Raw genomic sequence first — 15900 nt, 5'->3', positions numbered from 1 at the left:
GAAAAGTGCAGTGCGGTGTCCCTAATAACATCTTCAACTCTTTACAGAGCCCGAGTCGCCTCTGAGCTCACCTTTAAGATGAGTCCTTGGGGAGTTGCTGGCAACCTCCCCAAGCCCATAAACAACATAAAATGGCTTTTCACTGCTTTTACACAGCCAACCCCAGCTCTCCCCACCAATAAAAGGACTGCAGAGGATCAGAGAGACCCAAAGGATTCCAAGCCTCATACTCTGCAGCCTACACCAAACCCCACAGCCACTTAGACGCCGGCATCCAGCTCACACCATGTCCTGTCGCTCCTACAGGATCAGCCCAGGATGTGGAGTTACCAGAAACTTCAGCTCCTGCTCGGCTGTGGCCCCCAAAACTGGCAACCGCTGCTGCATCAGTGCTGCTCCCTTCCGAGGAGTGTCCTGCTACAGGGGATTGACCGGCTTCAGCAGCCGAAGCCTCTGTAACCCGAGCCCTTGTGGGCCCCGCATGGCTGTTGGAGGCTTCCGCTCTGGCTCCTGTGGAAGAAGCTTCGGATACCGCTCTGGAGGTGTCTGTGGGCCCAGTCCCCCCTGCATCACCACTGTCTCTGTCAATGAGAGCCTGCTCACACCCCTCAACCTGGAGATCGACCCCAATGCTCAGTGTGTGAAGCATGAGGAGAAGGAACAGATCAAGTGCCTCAACAGCAAGTTCGCAGCCTTCATCGACAAGGTCAGTGTGGCCTGTGATGGCCCAGAGCAGACCCCAACCCTGACTTCTCTTTGGAAGGTCCCAGGCTGTTGGGAAGACGAACTGGCTGTCAGGTTAGGGAAGAAATGCAGGACCACATAAGTGATGGACTCATTGCCTTCATTTGGTACTTAGAAAGTTCATTATGTAGTCTAAAATCGAGTCTATGGTTTAATGTGTGTGCATGTACGTGTGCATGTGTGTATATCTGAGGACAATATGAAAAGGCAGGGTGTCCCTCCAAGCCTAGTTGAGGGCTGAGGATAGAAGAGTGGAAAACAATACCAACAGAAGCCATGGTTGGCTTGTGCCTAGGCAGCATGGGCTGTGGAGGGAAACTGCTTAGGTCACACTGCCTCCTCATGGGCTGGCTGTGACACTCAACAGTGTGACACTCCAAGCAGGATACAACCTTGAATAGTAGGACCTACCTCATGGGTTTATATGAGGATTTGGAAGCTTGATTTTGGAAAGCACAGGCCAATAGCAAGCATTCAATAAATGTCAATGGTGTCTCTTTTCCAAAGACAATAGTGGAAAGGAGGTATGACAGCTAACCGAGGGGTGGGGAGGGGGGCTGCAGGAGAGATGGGGAGGAGGCCTGCCTGAAGGACACCCATCAATGCTGGCAGAGTGTCAAAGTTGGGCAGCTGCCTCCCAAGGGGCTGTGAGGACAGAGTCTAAAATTGCTGATACTTTTTTTTTGTGGTCTTAATAAATCCTCAAAATCACCCGATGGTTAGATCTTCATATCCATATTGTAATGACAAATGGAGCTGAGGCAGCTTGGGGCTGCTCAGACATACTGTGGGCCAGTGAAGGCAGTGGATGGAGTCATCACTCTATCAGTGAGTGTGAGCTGCCTTTTCATCCTCAGGAATCAGCTTCCCCATCCATAATGTGGAGGAAACGACATCTGCATCCATACACACACAGAGGCATGATAAATGAATGAGCTTCACAGACAAAGACACAGACATAGACACAAATATACAGACACAGGCAAAGACACAGATAAAGACACAGACACAAAAACTTAGAGATAGGCAGACAAAGACGTAAAAACTGAAGTAAACAAAGACATTGATATAGCAAAGGCAGAAGCAAAGACATGGACATAGAAAAAGTCTTAAACACAGACATAAACAGATCGGCATCCGAGTATTGTGTGTGTGTGGTGGTGGTGCAGTCCATGTGGTGGTGCACAGGCTGTGGTACGGATATGGTGTGTTATGGTATGATATTTTGTGTGTACATGTGTGGTGTGTGTGTGTGTGTGGTGTGGTGTGTGGCATGGTGAGAGTGTATGTAGTGTTTGTGGCATTGTATGTTGTGGTTTGGTGTGGTGTGTGTGCGTGTGGTGTGACGTGGCGTAGTGTGTGTGGTGTGTGTGTGCAGTGTGTGATATGTGTGTGTGTGACACTGTATGGTATGGTCTGGTGTGATCTGTGAGTATGTGTAGTGTATTGCGTGGAGTGGTATGGTGTAGTGTGTGTGGTATGTATATGCAGTGTGTGTGTGTATATGTGTGATATAGTATGTGTATGTGTTGTGTGTGTACACATGTGAGGTATGGGAGTGTGCACAGGTGTGTGGGCGTGTCCTAGCACAGACCTGGGTACCACAGAGTGAATGTTGGCCATGTGTTTATTGGGAAAGAATGACTGAAGGACCACTAGTAATTAAAGTAGCTTTATTGACTTGCTGTCATTGCTCCAGCTGGGACTGTTCTGAACAGTTTACATGTATGAACTGGCTCAGTCTTCACAGCTGTAGCACTGCTATCACGGAGTGAGAAGCTCCAAGAGGCTCAGCAGCTTGCCCGCCTACAGTCCCAGAGCTGGAATTAGAGCTGGACCTGGCTTTGAGCCAAGATAAAGCTGTTCAGCCAGAATGAAAGGGCAAAGAGCTCTAGCAAAGCACACCATGCACACATCACACACACACACACACACACACACACACACACACATCACACATACCACAATCCAAATGCCACACACACCCACACACCACACACCACACGCATATCATACCACACACACAACACATATACAAGCATATATATACACATATATGTAACACACCACACATACACAATTCAACGAACACACATGCAACAATTACATACACACCACATGTACACCACACAGACCACACACAATACATGCACACACACCACACACATACCACACACACACACATATACACATTACATATCACACACATACCACATATACACAGGTCCACATGCACACACACCACACATATACCACATGCATACACACACACACACACACACACACACACACACACACACACACACACTTCCTAAATTCCCACTAAGTCTCTTTGCTCCCCTGAATGGCAGGTGCGCTTCCTGGAGCAGCAGAACAAGCTGCTGGAGACCAAGTGGCAGTTCTACCAGAACCAGCGCTGCTGTGAGAGCAACCTGGAGCCGCTGTTTGGAGGCTACATCGAGACACTGAGGAGGGAGGCTGAGTGTGTGGAGGCTGACAGTGGGCGGCTGGCTGCTGAGCTCAACCATGTGCAGGAGGCCATGGAGGGCTACAAGAAGAAGTGAGTGTGAATGCCCACAGGATCTCAGAGCTACGTGGGTGGGAAACCTCTGCTGCAGCTTCTCAGGATCCCATAGGGCTTCCAGGGCCTCGGAGGGTGTGGGCAGCAGGACCTAGCTGTGCGAGTGAGAACTGGCTCCCAGGAAGTTAGGATCAGAATCCACATGGAAGTCCCAGGGCTGTCTTCCCCATTCCTTGCCTGCCTTCCTGCTCTGGGTGCTGGGCTGAGCGCTCTCCCTGTGAGCACAGTGCTCTTGGACTCAAACTTGGGGTGGAATGTGCTATCAGGAAGCCACCTCAGAGGAAAGGGATGGGGAACGCAGCCCAGCTGAGACAAGACCTAGCCAAGAGCAATACACAAGCAGATCACACAAAGACACAGTCACACCACAAAGGGTTTAATCCCCTTTACAACCCCTGGAAGAACTTGACTAGGAGCTGAGGCAGGATCCAAGGCTCTGAGTTCTGTCTTTTCCCCACACCTAGGTATGAGGAAGAGGTGGCTCTGAGGGCTACGGCAGAGAATGAGTTTGTGGTTCTAAAGAAGGTAAGGTTCTGCTTACTGGGCAGGGAGGAAGGGGAGCCACCCTTGTGGCCGCCAGGCAGTCACCATAGTGGCTGGGCCACCTTCCCTTGAACCCTTCCATGTGTGCTTCCCTCCTCTCTGTCTCCTCCCAGGATGTGGACTGTGCTTACTTACGGAAATCAGACCTGGAGGCCAATGTGGAGGCCTTGGTGGAGGAGTCAAGCTTCCTGAAGCGTCTCTATGAAGAGGTAGAGACACTTATTCTTGTGCTAGCGTGGCTGGAGAAAAGAGGACAGAGATGGGGGGTGGGGGTTCAGGGTCCTAGGTCTGCAAGTGCTCAGTAATATGCCACATTTATAAAATTATCACCCCACACGTGTGAAAAGTCCCCAGTACATAGGTGTAGAGTGTTGGGTATACATATCTTCAGCGCATCTGTGTTCACATATATCAGGATAATAGTGCATATATGTATTTAGCTTCAGTGCCTGTGGGCATCTCTGTATGTTAGAGTGTGTTTGCATGCTAGACTATAGATAGATATGAAGGTATGTGGGGATACCATTATGGAGGTTCACTATGGACCAGTTACTATTTGCATCCAAACCCAGCCACTTTGCCTGAGACTTCCAGTCAGGCCTTTCCTAAACTTCACCCATTTTCAGAGGCTGACCCCGGGGTAATGTTTAGGGCTTCTAGCCTTGTGGTTTTATATTGTGCCTGTGTGTGAATGAAGGTGGAATTGCAGGATGCGCTGACCTTCCTCATCAGAGCTCCACCAGTGAATAAACACTGTCCCCAGGAATGGGACACCAGGCCCAAAATAGGCACCAAGTATAATGCTCTTACTGTTGACTCTGCAGGAGATTCGTGTTCTGCAAGCCCACATCTCAGACACTTCAGTCATTGTCAAGATGGACAACAGCCGGGACCTGAACATGGACTGTGTCGTGGCTGAGATCAAGGCTCAGTATGATGACGTTGCCAGCCGCAGCCGGGCAGAGGCCGAGTCCTGGTACCGCACCAAGGTGAGTGCCTCCTAGACATGCTTGTGGGAGCCTTGCAAGGTGTCTACTAGAAAAAGCTTCTTTCCCCTTAGGACTGGTAAGAGAAAAGCTGACTGCTCTGGTTGGGGTAGCCAGCCAGGGCTGCTTTGTGTAAATATTGCCATGCTGAGCACTGCACATGCTGCACACACTTTGGTATTATATGGAAGGGGTGGGTGGTTGTCCTACTTTCCTTCATAAGCATCTGTCCCCTGCACCCTGACTTCCAGTGTGAGGAGATGAAGGCCACTGTGATCCGGCACGGGGAGACCCTACGCCACACAAAGGAGGAGATGAATGAGCTGAACCGCATCATCCAGAGGCTGACGGCTGAGATTGAGAACGCCAAGTGCCAGGTGGGTCATGGGGCAGACTCATAAGCTGTAAGCACAGGCAGGCAATATCACCAGGTACATTGCCCACAAGAATGAAACCCCTATCTCTAATAAAGATGGAGAGGAAACAGGGACCCAGAGCAAAGCCAGGACTCCCCCATACCATACAGTGGTCATGCTGGGGTGAGGACCACTGACCTCAGAGAGCTGTAACCTCTTTCTCAGCCATTGCCCACCAGGAAGAAGATATGCTGAAAAACCATCTCCTCCTTGGGTTGCCAGCCCTATTAACTACTTGCCATGAACCCTCCTAGGGCTCCCTCTTCCCTTGCTCTAAGCACTAGAAGGAACCCAGCTGTGGCCCCACCCCACCCCCATCTTGTTCTAACAACCTCTCAACCCCACAGCGTGCCAAGCTGGAGACCGCTGTGGCTGAGGCAGAGCAGCAGGGAGAGGCTGCCCTCACTGATGCCCGCTGCAAGCTGGCTGAGCTGGAGGCTGCCCTACAGAAGGCCAAGCAGGACATGGCCTGCCTGCTCAAGGAGTACCAGGAGGTGATGAACTCCAAGCTGGGGTTGGACATCGAGATCGCCACCTACAGGCGCCTGCTGGAGGGCGAGGAGCACAGGTGAGCTGAGAAGAACCATGTGGGGATTCATTTGAGGGCCAAACTGTCTTGCACAAACAAGCTGGCTAGGGACTGTCAGTCCTTGTATGGAAGTGGCAGAGACTCTGGTGCTCCTGGTGAACAGTCTTGGGCACAAGTGTGACACACAGCTCTGACCACCCTACTCCAGGCCAGGCTTCAGTAATAATGGTTACCTATCACATAGCCTATGCTCTATGTCAAGTGCCTGTTTATAATTCTCCATCCTGGCAGGTAAGTACCATTTTCCCTATCCAAAAACAGAGGACAGTTGGCTCAATGTTCAGCACCTTTCCCATGGCCACCAAGTTACTAAGCTGCAGAGCTGGGACCCAACAATAGGTCCTGGGCTTCTAAAGCCCATTCATAGCTTCTCTTAAGGCCGGGGTCATATGCAATAAGGACGATGTACCCTGTACACACATAGCTCTGCCTCATCCTTACTGTGAGCACTATTGGTGTTGAGCAGGCTCAAGCACCCTGATGGCAGGCAGTGTGTAGAAGTCACAATTCCGCTCACTACTGCTCTAAAGCAGGAGGGCTGGTCTTCATGGATGAGGAACTCTTTAAAGAAAGAATATGAACATCCATGAAGATTTGGGGAGTCCTTCCTGCCTCTCAGGAGATAGATCCAACCTAGAACAAAAGCTGACCTTGTCTGTCCCCAAGCAACTGTCTCAAGGAATCCAGCTCACTGCTTGGAAGTAATAGCACTTTCTTTTCTCCTTAGGCTGTGCGAGGGTGTGGGCTCTGTGAATGTCTGTAAGTATCTGCTGGAAATGCCCTTAGAAAAATGGTTTGGGGGATGGGCAAAGCTGCACCATGGGCCTACCCCACTGACCTCCAATGTTTTCCAACTTTCAAAGTCTTTACTCTTCACCGGCTCCTCCTTTAGTGCATGCAGGGGAGGGTGTGCAGGTGGGGGTGGGAGGTTGGGGTGGTGTCCAAAAGTTGAACTCCCCTTACTGGTGGGCATTAGAAACTGCAGTCCAGGGAAATGGGTCCAGGAATCATCACCTCTCTCCAGATGGGCTATGAGATTGAAAGAACAGAAACTGTCATGTTAACCACTGATCCCTTGAGGAGGAGGCAGGCCCTGCATGTGAAGCCCTCAGGGAACTGTGGTGGGTTGGTAACACTACAGCAAGCCCCTTACCCCTCCCTACTCCTCTTCCCACAGGTGTCAGCAGCTCCCGTGGTGGAGTCACATGTGGGGGCCTCACATATGGCACAACCCCAGGGCGCCAGATTGCCTCTGGTCCCTCTGCCACCGGGGGCAGCATCACAGTGATGGCCCCTGACTCCTGCTCTCCTTGCCAGCCACGATCCTCCAGCTTTAGCTGTGGGAGCAGCCGCTCAGTGCGCTTTGCTTAGCGCCAGGACCTCCAACTGAGTCACCTGTCTGCCCATGAATAGAGTGATGGTGATGTGTGAATGGAAAATGTGTGCTTGCTTCCAGAATATTCCAGATGTTCCTATAGGAGGAAAGAGCTCAGGGCCACTCTCCTCCACCTTCTCCTTTTAGGGGGTTGTTTCTCAGTTCTCCTCTGGCTTCACTTTAGAAGGTTATTCCCAACCTGTCCCTTAAGTCCAGCCTGTCTGTCTTCAAACACTTATAATTGATTTGTATCATTCACCAAGCCCTTGGAGATTCTACTGGTCACACCGGGTGGCAGGACAATGAAGCTTGGCCTTCTTGGGTCAAGTCACAATCATAACCACCAGCCATTACCCCAACACCAAGAACCAGAGGGAAACTTCCCCAAGCAGCTCCCACTTCTGGCCCCAGGTACATGGCCTCAGAGGCAGCAAGCACCTGCCTATCATTGGTTGTGTTTGCTTACCTCCCTGACTGACTGCCTTCCCAGGGGCAACATGCTGTAGCCATACTTCTTGAGTTGCCTCCCAGAAAACAGTCTGCTCTCTGGGGAGTCCTGCTACCTACAGTCTCTGGATGGGGAGCTTTGAACAGGTCTTGGTTTCAGGACACCTTTACACATTTCAAAGACTCCATACTTGCTCCAGGCCTCCCCTGCCTGTGCGGAAGGGAACTGCCCACTGGAGAGCTGATGGGATGGGGCTATGAGGCCACTTTCCGGTTCTGTCTGTAGGTGCCTTGCCTTCTGGGTTGACCCATCTGTGTTTCAATAAATACTGCTGCCATGCAAGGGTGTGTGATATTTTGTGCCAGTCTCACTACTCCCTCTTCTCTGCCTGCCCCAGCCAACCAATACTAGGCCAGCCCCACACTAGTAACAGCATTTTAGAAAAGCCAGTATCCTATGTCCCAGGATAACCTTCTCCACTCACCCCTGTGACTCTTCTTCTTCTAGTCCATTCCCACAGACTGATCCATGTGTCCTCATCTGTCCCTAAAGGCCTGGAGCACAACTCCAGCTCCCCTTGTAGCATCCTTCCCTCAAAATAAGCCACCCTGCTGTCTTAGTTAAGATCACTATTGCTGTGATGAAACACCATGACCAAACCAACTTGGGGAGGAAAGGGTTTATTTGTCTTGTATTTCCATATCACCATTCATCAGAGAGGGAACTCTAACAGGGCATGAACATGGAAGCAACAGCTGATGCAGAAACCATGGAGGAGTGCTGCTTACCGCTTGTTCCCATTAACTGCTGGTTTGCTTGCTTGCTTGCTTGCTTGACTGATTGACTGATTGATTGATTGCTTTGTAGGGATGAAAACTGAACCCCAGCCCATGCATATGCGAGTCAAGCACTCTACCACTCCAGCTACACCCCTAAACATTTGTTTTTGTTTTTGTTTTTGTTTCATTTTCCATTTTGAGGGTTTTACTGCCTTGCCTAGGCAAGCCTTGAATTTGTCATCTTCCTGCCTCAGCCTGCCAGGACCAACCATCTCTTCTACACACTCCCAGTCCTTAGCACAGAGGCTGAAGGAACAAAACAAAATAGCTCCTTTCTTTGTGTGTCTTTTTACTACCCAATCTGAAACAAACTGACTGTCTGGTGACTCTCCACACTACCCATTCCCCATGTTTGGAAATCAGAGTCCCCTCCTATCCTCCAGGAGTCAAAGACTCCGTGTGTGTGTGTGTGTGTGTGTGTGTGTGTGTGTGTGTGTGTGTGTGTCATTGTTTGTTTGTTTGTTTGGTTTTTGAGACAGGGTCTAACGTACCCCAGGCTGGCCTTGAACTCACTACACCCCTGAGCCTTATCTTGAACTCTTGATCCTCCTGCCTCCATATTCTGAGTGCTAGGATCACAACACCACGCCATTGTCCCCTGCTTGTTGTGTGCTTTTATACACTGAAAGCACTTCCGTAGCATGTTGTTGACACAAAACTATATTATTTAATGTATACAAGGGGGAGGTTTAGGCATAAGCTCCGAGTCTGGAGCAAGCTAGCAGGAGACTGAGCTCTTCAGGCAATGATCCTCACTTCCAAGTTGAAAAACAGTTAAAGAGGAAAAAAGCAGGTTGTTTCAGAAAAAAAAAAAAAAACTGTAAGGAGACAAAAGCCTGGTGAAACTTCTAGAGCCCAGGTTCTATGTTCCAATGTGGAAGCAGTTTCATGGAATTTTTCTAGTAACAGAACAAAGAAAGTTATAAATCAAGGCATTTAAAAAAATAACATTGGTGGAAACATGAATTGGTCATCTATAGCAAGCAGATGAATCTCAACTCTAGGCCTCAGATGCTATCTGGAAGCACTTAGTTCTTCCATTGGCGGAGAATAGTGTTTTGTTAATACCAAATAAACATCCTGTTTATCAAGATGTTATGTTTGATACAGAGGTGGGCAAGGAATTTATAATTAGGCTATCAGATAAGCAACATTTCAAACACCCTAATAGTCATTGAAGTTTTTTTATCAGTCTATCAGCCTGTGCAGACAGCTTCTCTCCAGGAATTCATACAAAGTGGGGGAAGGGATAAACTAAGAACCTGGATGGGCACAGGCATTCCAAAGGGTAAGTAAAACACAGCAAACAAACTCAAGAATCCAGAGACAACACTAGGGTCTCTGCATACCCTGGTCAGCAGAAAGCCTTTGGATAGCAGGAAACCAAGATGATGAGACTGCCAGTGTGCCAGAAAAAGATCTGAGAATCCTACTTTTATAAGGTGTGGTGGATTGAATGAGGATGGCCCCCATAGGCTCATATATTTCAATGCTTGACCCCAGTTGGTGGAACTGTTTGGAAAGGATTAGGAGGTGTGGCCTTATTGGAGGTAGTGTTTCGCTGGTGTTGGGCTTTGAGATTTCAAAAGACTATGCCAACTCCAGTCTGGTTCTCTTTCTGTCTCCTGCCTGTGGGGGTCAATGTAAGCTTTCAGCAACTGCTTCAGCACCACACCTGCCTGCCTCCTACCATGCTCCCCATCATGGTGGTCATGGACTCAACTTCTGAAACTGTAAGCAAGCCCCCAATTAAATACTTTCTCTTATATGTTGTCTTGGCCATGGTGTTTCATCACAGCAATAGAACAGTAACCTAGACAGTATACTTGCAAGTACATTGACCACAAGGTCCTCTAGAGTGGGTACAAATGATTCCATCTGCTTTGATATCTCTATAGGGTGGTGCTCCTTGGGCAGCTCAGAGGCAAAGTGTCCTAACCTGTGAGATGCTGCAACAGCTTCTTTGCCCTGGACCTAGACAGCACTTGGGGGAGGGGGGTCACATGCACCTGGGACCAAAGGACCTGCCCTATGTGGAGTCTTGAGAAGAGAGCTGGATCCATCTCAGGCTGATACTAATTGAGGTAATACACATATCTCTCTGAGCCATCTCCCAATCAGCTAGTCTCTGGAATTGGGGTTATCAGAAGAGAGCACCCACTTCTGAACTGAAGAAGGGGACTTGGGCTTCCCTAAAAAGTCCCTGAATCTGATGGGCCTAGGACACAGAGTCATAATTTCTAAAATAAGCTAGCCTTATCTAGATGCTGGGACATCTGCAGAGTAACCAGAATCTTGACTGTGGGACAGGCTGAGGCTGGGAGAGGGAGTGGCTGTTTCATGTGACCCTGGGTTTGCACCTGAGACCCAACACAGAGCACACAGCACTTCAAGAGCTGTGCATCTGGCCACCACCACCATACACCATGGTGGGAAAAGGCCTGGTTGCTGAGTGGCTAGATCTGTAGCTGCTGGAGCAGCAGTAGGTCACAGGTTACAGGCAGCAAAGAGAATGAGACTAGAACCACCAAGGCCTGTCCTACATTTCCTCCAGCTAGCCCCACCTCCCAAAGTTCCCAGTAAGGGACATTTCACCTTCTGCCTATACTAGGAGGCATTCACACAGGCCTGTGTCCAGAGCAGTAATCAAAAGCCCTCTGCTGCTCAGTCCCCAGGAGAGGAAGAATCAACTTCCCGGAGAACACTGGCTGGCCCAGACAGCACCCAGAGGGATTTCAGGTATACTTGAGGCTCTGGAATCCACCCTGAGAGGTCCTGAAGAAAGCAGGCTCTGGGGGGTGGTCATAGGAGGTGCAGAGTGGAGGCCCTTAGGGGACAGGTGATGGGGGAGGTCCTTCTGTGTATATGATTGTCTTATTGGTTGATAAATAAGTACTGCTGGCCAATAGGAAAACAAGGTAGGTGGGACTAGGAGTCAAGGAGGATTCTGGGAAAGGTAGGAGAAAGCACAGAGTCGCAATGTGAGCCTGGGAAGACAGGATGCTTGCTGCTGGCATCCAATAAGTCTTATAAAATATAGATTTATGATAATTAAGACTAAGCTAGCAGATGAGAAATCCTAGTCATTGACCAAGCAGCATTTGTACCTAATATAAGTCTCTCTGTGTTACTTGGGACCTTAACGTGGTGGCGGGCAAAACTTGGGCGGCCTGGCGGAAAGCACCCACGTGGCAGCAAGACTCAGGCAGTTTGGCGGAAAGACTTATTGTTACAGACAGAGACAAGGCCCCAGTGTGTCCCCAAAGACGTGGACAACCAATGGACTAAAACTACAGGGACTGGGCTTTGGACACTACCTGAGGTCTGCTTCCAGGCTGTACTAGCCAGAGCTTTCTTGTCTTGGATCCTACAAGAACAGGATCCAGGGGAGTAGGAACAGGATAGAATATTCAGGTAACAAAAACACTTTCCATGGCCATTTCCCTGACTCCCTCTAGGGGCTTCCTAGCTACACTATACCTCTACTCAACAGACTCAACACCCTCCTACACCCATATCCACACTGAAACCCCTTCCTTCACACTCCCACACCCGCACACCCTTATCTTTGGGAAAGGGGAGGACAGGGAAGCTGTGTGTGTCACCAAAAATCTTTAAAAGGTGCAATAGGATTGCTTCAATGTTCCCACTAGAGGGCTCCCTCACCCAGAGTCAGCTCCCCTGAGCCAGTTCTTTAGGATACCATCAGGGAAAACCCTTTGCCTGCAAGTAGTCCCTGGCCCCGGTTTTAGAAACATGGGAATGGCTTCTCCAAGCTCTTTCATGTGTGATTTCTTTCCTCCAGTGGCATCCCTGAGTGGGTTCAGTTCATGGGAACCAGCCTGGGCAGCAAGAAGCCACAACCCATGCCCAACACACTTGACTCCAAAACAGAGCTCAGGCTTCCTGCCTCCAGTTCCTGTGACAGTCTGAGCTGCCCCAAAGTCTCCTTCCAAGCTGCACTTCTCCAGTGAAGACGAAGGCTCAGGCCCCAGGCTGGCCCCCAGCTTCTATAACTGACTTCCTATGTTCCTCCCACCCAGTTTCCAGGTTTCCTTTGGACATGGCAGAGTCAAGTGGGCCGTTCTGCTCATCCTCTGCCTAGGGCTATCTATGTTGTCTTCTTTCTTTCTTCCCTCTCTCCTCAGCCCCAAAGGATCCCTCTGCAACATGTAGGATGCATCACTATGAAGCAAATAGTGATGGTGCTGCAGTGTGTATACAGCATCCATGTACACATCCTCCTCTGGTCCCCAGCTTCTCCTCTGTTTCCCAGCTCCTCCTCTCTGGTCCCCAGCTCCTGCTCCAGTCCCCAGCTCCTCCTCTAGTCTTCAGCTCCTACCCTGGTCCCCAGCTCCTTCTCTGGTCTCCAGCTTCTCTTCTGGTCCTCGGATCCTTCTCTGGTCCCTAGCTCCTGCTCTAGTCCCCAGATCCTCCTCTGGTCCCCAGCTTCTCCTCTGTTTCCCAGCTCCTCCTCTCTGGTCCTCAGCTCCTGCCCTTGTCTGCATCTTCTGCTCTGTCTTTCATACCTCAGTACCACATGGCTTGTAAGTGCATCAACCTTGTCATATTACCTTCTGGTCACCTTCTACCTTCACACTTTCTGACATGATTTGTTATCATGTACTCATCTCTGGCCAACCCATGGTAGCTGAGGTTGCCTCTAACCTGCGACTATAGAAATAATGCCACTGTGAATGACCTTGTTCTTGTAAGAGAACTAACTACTCTCAGATTTGAGGTTGTGATCCTCTCAAGAGTGGGACTTCTGGGTGTGTCAATCCATATTACATTACTATGTCACAATACAAAATGTCTGAGGCTAGGAAGGAATAAAAGAAAACAAGGTTTTCAGCTCATTATTTTTAGAGGAAGAAAGTCCAAACAGCATAGTTAACTGACTGGGTTTTAAGGCTGCCTCACCATAGGGGTATGGGAGGAACATGCAATGAAGATTCCTGACTCACCTAAGCTGGCTGGCCAGTGAGCTTCCAGATCCCAGGGAGGCGGGGGGGGGGGGTGACAGGAGGCACAGACACACTCTGCTTTTTACATGGATGCTGGCTATTCCAAACTCAGGTCCCCATGCTTACATGGGAAACACTCTTGGCCCATTGAGCAACTGTGGTTGCTCACACATACCCCTGGGGCCCTAATTTCTTTTTTTGGCTAGTAACTCCAGTTATGTTTCAGCACAACCTTGAAAATGTGTGTTATGGTTTGAGCATGAAATGGCCCCCACAGGCTGCTTAGAATGTTCAGTCCCAACTGGTGGCATCTTTGTGGACACGTATCAAGCTGGTCAGAGTATAACTCTGGGACAGAGCTTGTGGATATAACTTGATCTCTGTGCTGCCTGGACTGCTGAGATATGAGCAAGCAGAGCCCCAAGCTCCCATTGCCATGGAAATGAGTGGTCCCAGTACCACACCTTCCCCCATGGTGGACTGTGTCTCTTGCACAGTGACCAAAACAGATCTTCCTCCCTTGGACTGTTTCTATGAGGCATTATGTCACATTGACAAAATGAAATAAACGTAACTAATCTTATGAGCATCTCTTGTTGGCATGGACCCCAGGTTCATCCTTCAGGTGTAGCATCCTCTGAACTCCACCCAGCATAGCTACTCACCTGCTGCGTTCCTGTGCTTTTCTGAGAAGTACCTTTTCCGTCCTTCCGAGCCTCGGGCTGCTGCATCTCCTCTGAGCTGCTGAGACAGGTGTACCTATCACACCAGCCTTGAAGACCTGCTTCCCCAGTCTCCATTTAACTGGGGCATAGCTGCAAACTGACCCAGCTGACCAGCTGACCCCTGCAGGACACAGCTTGTAATAAATACCTCTTTGTCCCATCAGGAGCATGGTACTTCTGCAATATGCAGTTGTCAAGTATGTGGTAGGGCCCACTGACCTTCATGCACTGTGGGTTCATAGGCAGAAGGCAAAACTAGAAATGCCACGGCTGAAAGAAGAGAAGTTATAAAGGCCTGCGACAAAGCCCCCTAATGGGGTGAATCGAAGCACTTCACATATATCAGCTGCCTAGCTCATCATAGAGCCCAGGATAGCTCATCACAGAGCCCAGGCTAGCTCATCATAAAGCCCAGACAGCCATACCACCATTTTATAGCTGAAGAAAGAAACCTTGCCGAGATCAACTACCCTTTCATTCCACATCCAACTCAGATATTGTACCTACATTTCCTGATTCCTAGGCCCTCTGACTTCCCAGAAACAGCTTCCCCCAAAGAAATATCACTTCTACAAGCAGCCAGGCACCAGACGGGTAGGCCCCAGCCAGGCAAGCCCCTTAGTCCCACAGGCCCACGCTGAACAACTTGTGTTAAGGAAACGGAAGGACAGGTACGGAGATGCACCTACTAATGTTTTGCCACAGGGATGTTTCTCAAAATTCAACTAAGAAAGGACAGAAAACAAAAGGGAAGGCCCATGTTGAGACACAAAGATAAGAAATAGTAAAGCCAGAGAGCATGAATAAGAAACCAGGTATTCAGACGATCATGACCAGAAAAACACAGTTAGGAGAAAGACTAAATAGGAGCAACCAGCCCAGAACAACAGACAGAACTCAGAAGCTGGTTAAGGAGGGCCAGCAGGTGGCCCAGGCAGCTGGGACAGGCCAGTGCCTAGGCAACAGAGGCAGCAAGCAGCATCCCAAAGCAGGCACAGAGCGCAGGCCTTATGACTGAACCATAGTCTCAGCAGAGCCTTTATAAGGCCGTGGTCAAAATCAGAACCAACCACAACTGGAACCCAGGTGGGCAGAGCCAGCCTTGGTGGGGAGAGCTGCCTAGGGTTCTTTGTCAGTTTCCTGTCTGTGTCTGTTTTCAGGGGATCCTTGGTCCAGGTGCCTTTGTTCTTCAGCACTTTACATGTGTGAGCTCTAATTTAGGCTTTTTGAGGTGGCGACAATGGTCGCCTCATAAATCCATGGCTGTTTGCTGCTGACCCAAGGTGTGGTGCTTGGCATCTCATTGGCAGTGACACTGTCCCTTTGCCAGGTCTTGCTGACTGCTTGCAACCAAGACCCAGTCACCCTGTAAGCATGGAGTTGGGGTGGGGTGGCCTTTCCTATGGCTTGAGCTGGGACCACTTAATCCTATGCCAGCAAAGCATGTGCCGTACCACTGCCATTCCAATTTTACACATAAGGGAGCCAGAGTAGCCTGGGCCTCTCGCAGAGCTGGAAAGAGGCCCCAGTTGCCAAGGATGTAATGAATCTTAGGAGTCTGTGCAACAAGGGCTGGACAGGAGTGAACATCATTATGGCTCCTTAAGTCATATACAGTATACTCTGTGTGTCTATACAGAGTCTCTCAGAGAAAGGACCCTCTTGATTCCAGCCCCGGGACTGTGAC

The 15900-nt window shown here is 49.7% G+C and overlaps 1 protein-coding gene across 1 annotated transcript; it reads left to right on the top strand.

Annotated features, from left to right (window-relative positions):
* The first annotated feature begins 286 nt into the window (after positions 1–286).
* Positions 287–7230, top strand: LOC100765023 (keratin, type II cuticular Hb5). The gene is made up of 9 exons (XM_027396028.2): positions 287–706; positions 3096–3304; positions 3790–3850; positions 3982–4077; positions 4693–4857; positions 5106–5231; positions 5618–5838; positions 6587–6618; positions 7037–7230. The coding sequence occupies exons 1-9, from the start codon at positions 287–289 to the stop codon at positions 7228–7230; spliced, it is 1524 nt and encodes a 507-aa protein (XP_027251829.1).
* The last annotated feature ends 8670 nt before the right edge of the window (positions 7231–15900 follow it).

Source organism: Cricetulus griseus, chromosome 2 (assembly GCF_003668045.3).
Source record: "Cricetulus griseus strain 17A/GY chromosome 2, alternate assembly CriGri-PICRH-1.0, whole genome shotgun sequence".
NCBI lineage: Eukaryota > Metazoa > Chordata > Mammalia > Rodentia > Cricetidae > Cricetulus > Cricetulus griseus.
Note: the sequence above shows the minus strand (reverse complement) of the source record. Positions and strands in the feature narration are given on the sequence as shown.

What these genes read in the sequence shown, in the direction of transcription:
- LOC100765023 (XM_027396028.2), top strand. Translation starts at nt 287, where the DNA reads ATGTCCTGTCGCTCCTACAGGATCAGCCCAGGATGTGGAGTTACCAGA. An exon ending in TCGCAGCCTTCATCGACAAG is followed by an intron (nt 707 to 3,095) that starts GTCAGTGTGGCC and finishes CCTGAATGGCAG; the next exon opens with GTGCGCTTCCTGGAGCAGCA. An exon ending in TGTGGGCTCTGTGAATGTCT is followed by an intron (nt 6,619 to 7,036) that starts GTAAGTATCTGC and finishes CTCTTCCCACAG; the next exon opens with GTGTCAGCAGCTCCCGTGGT.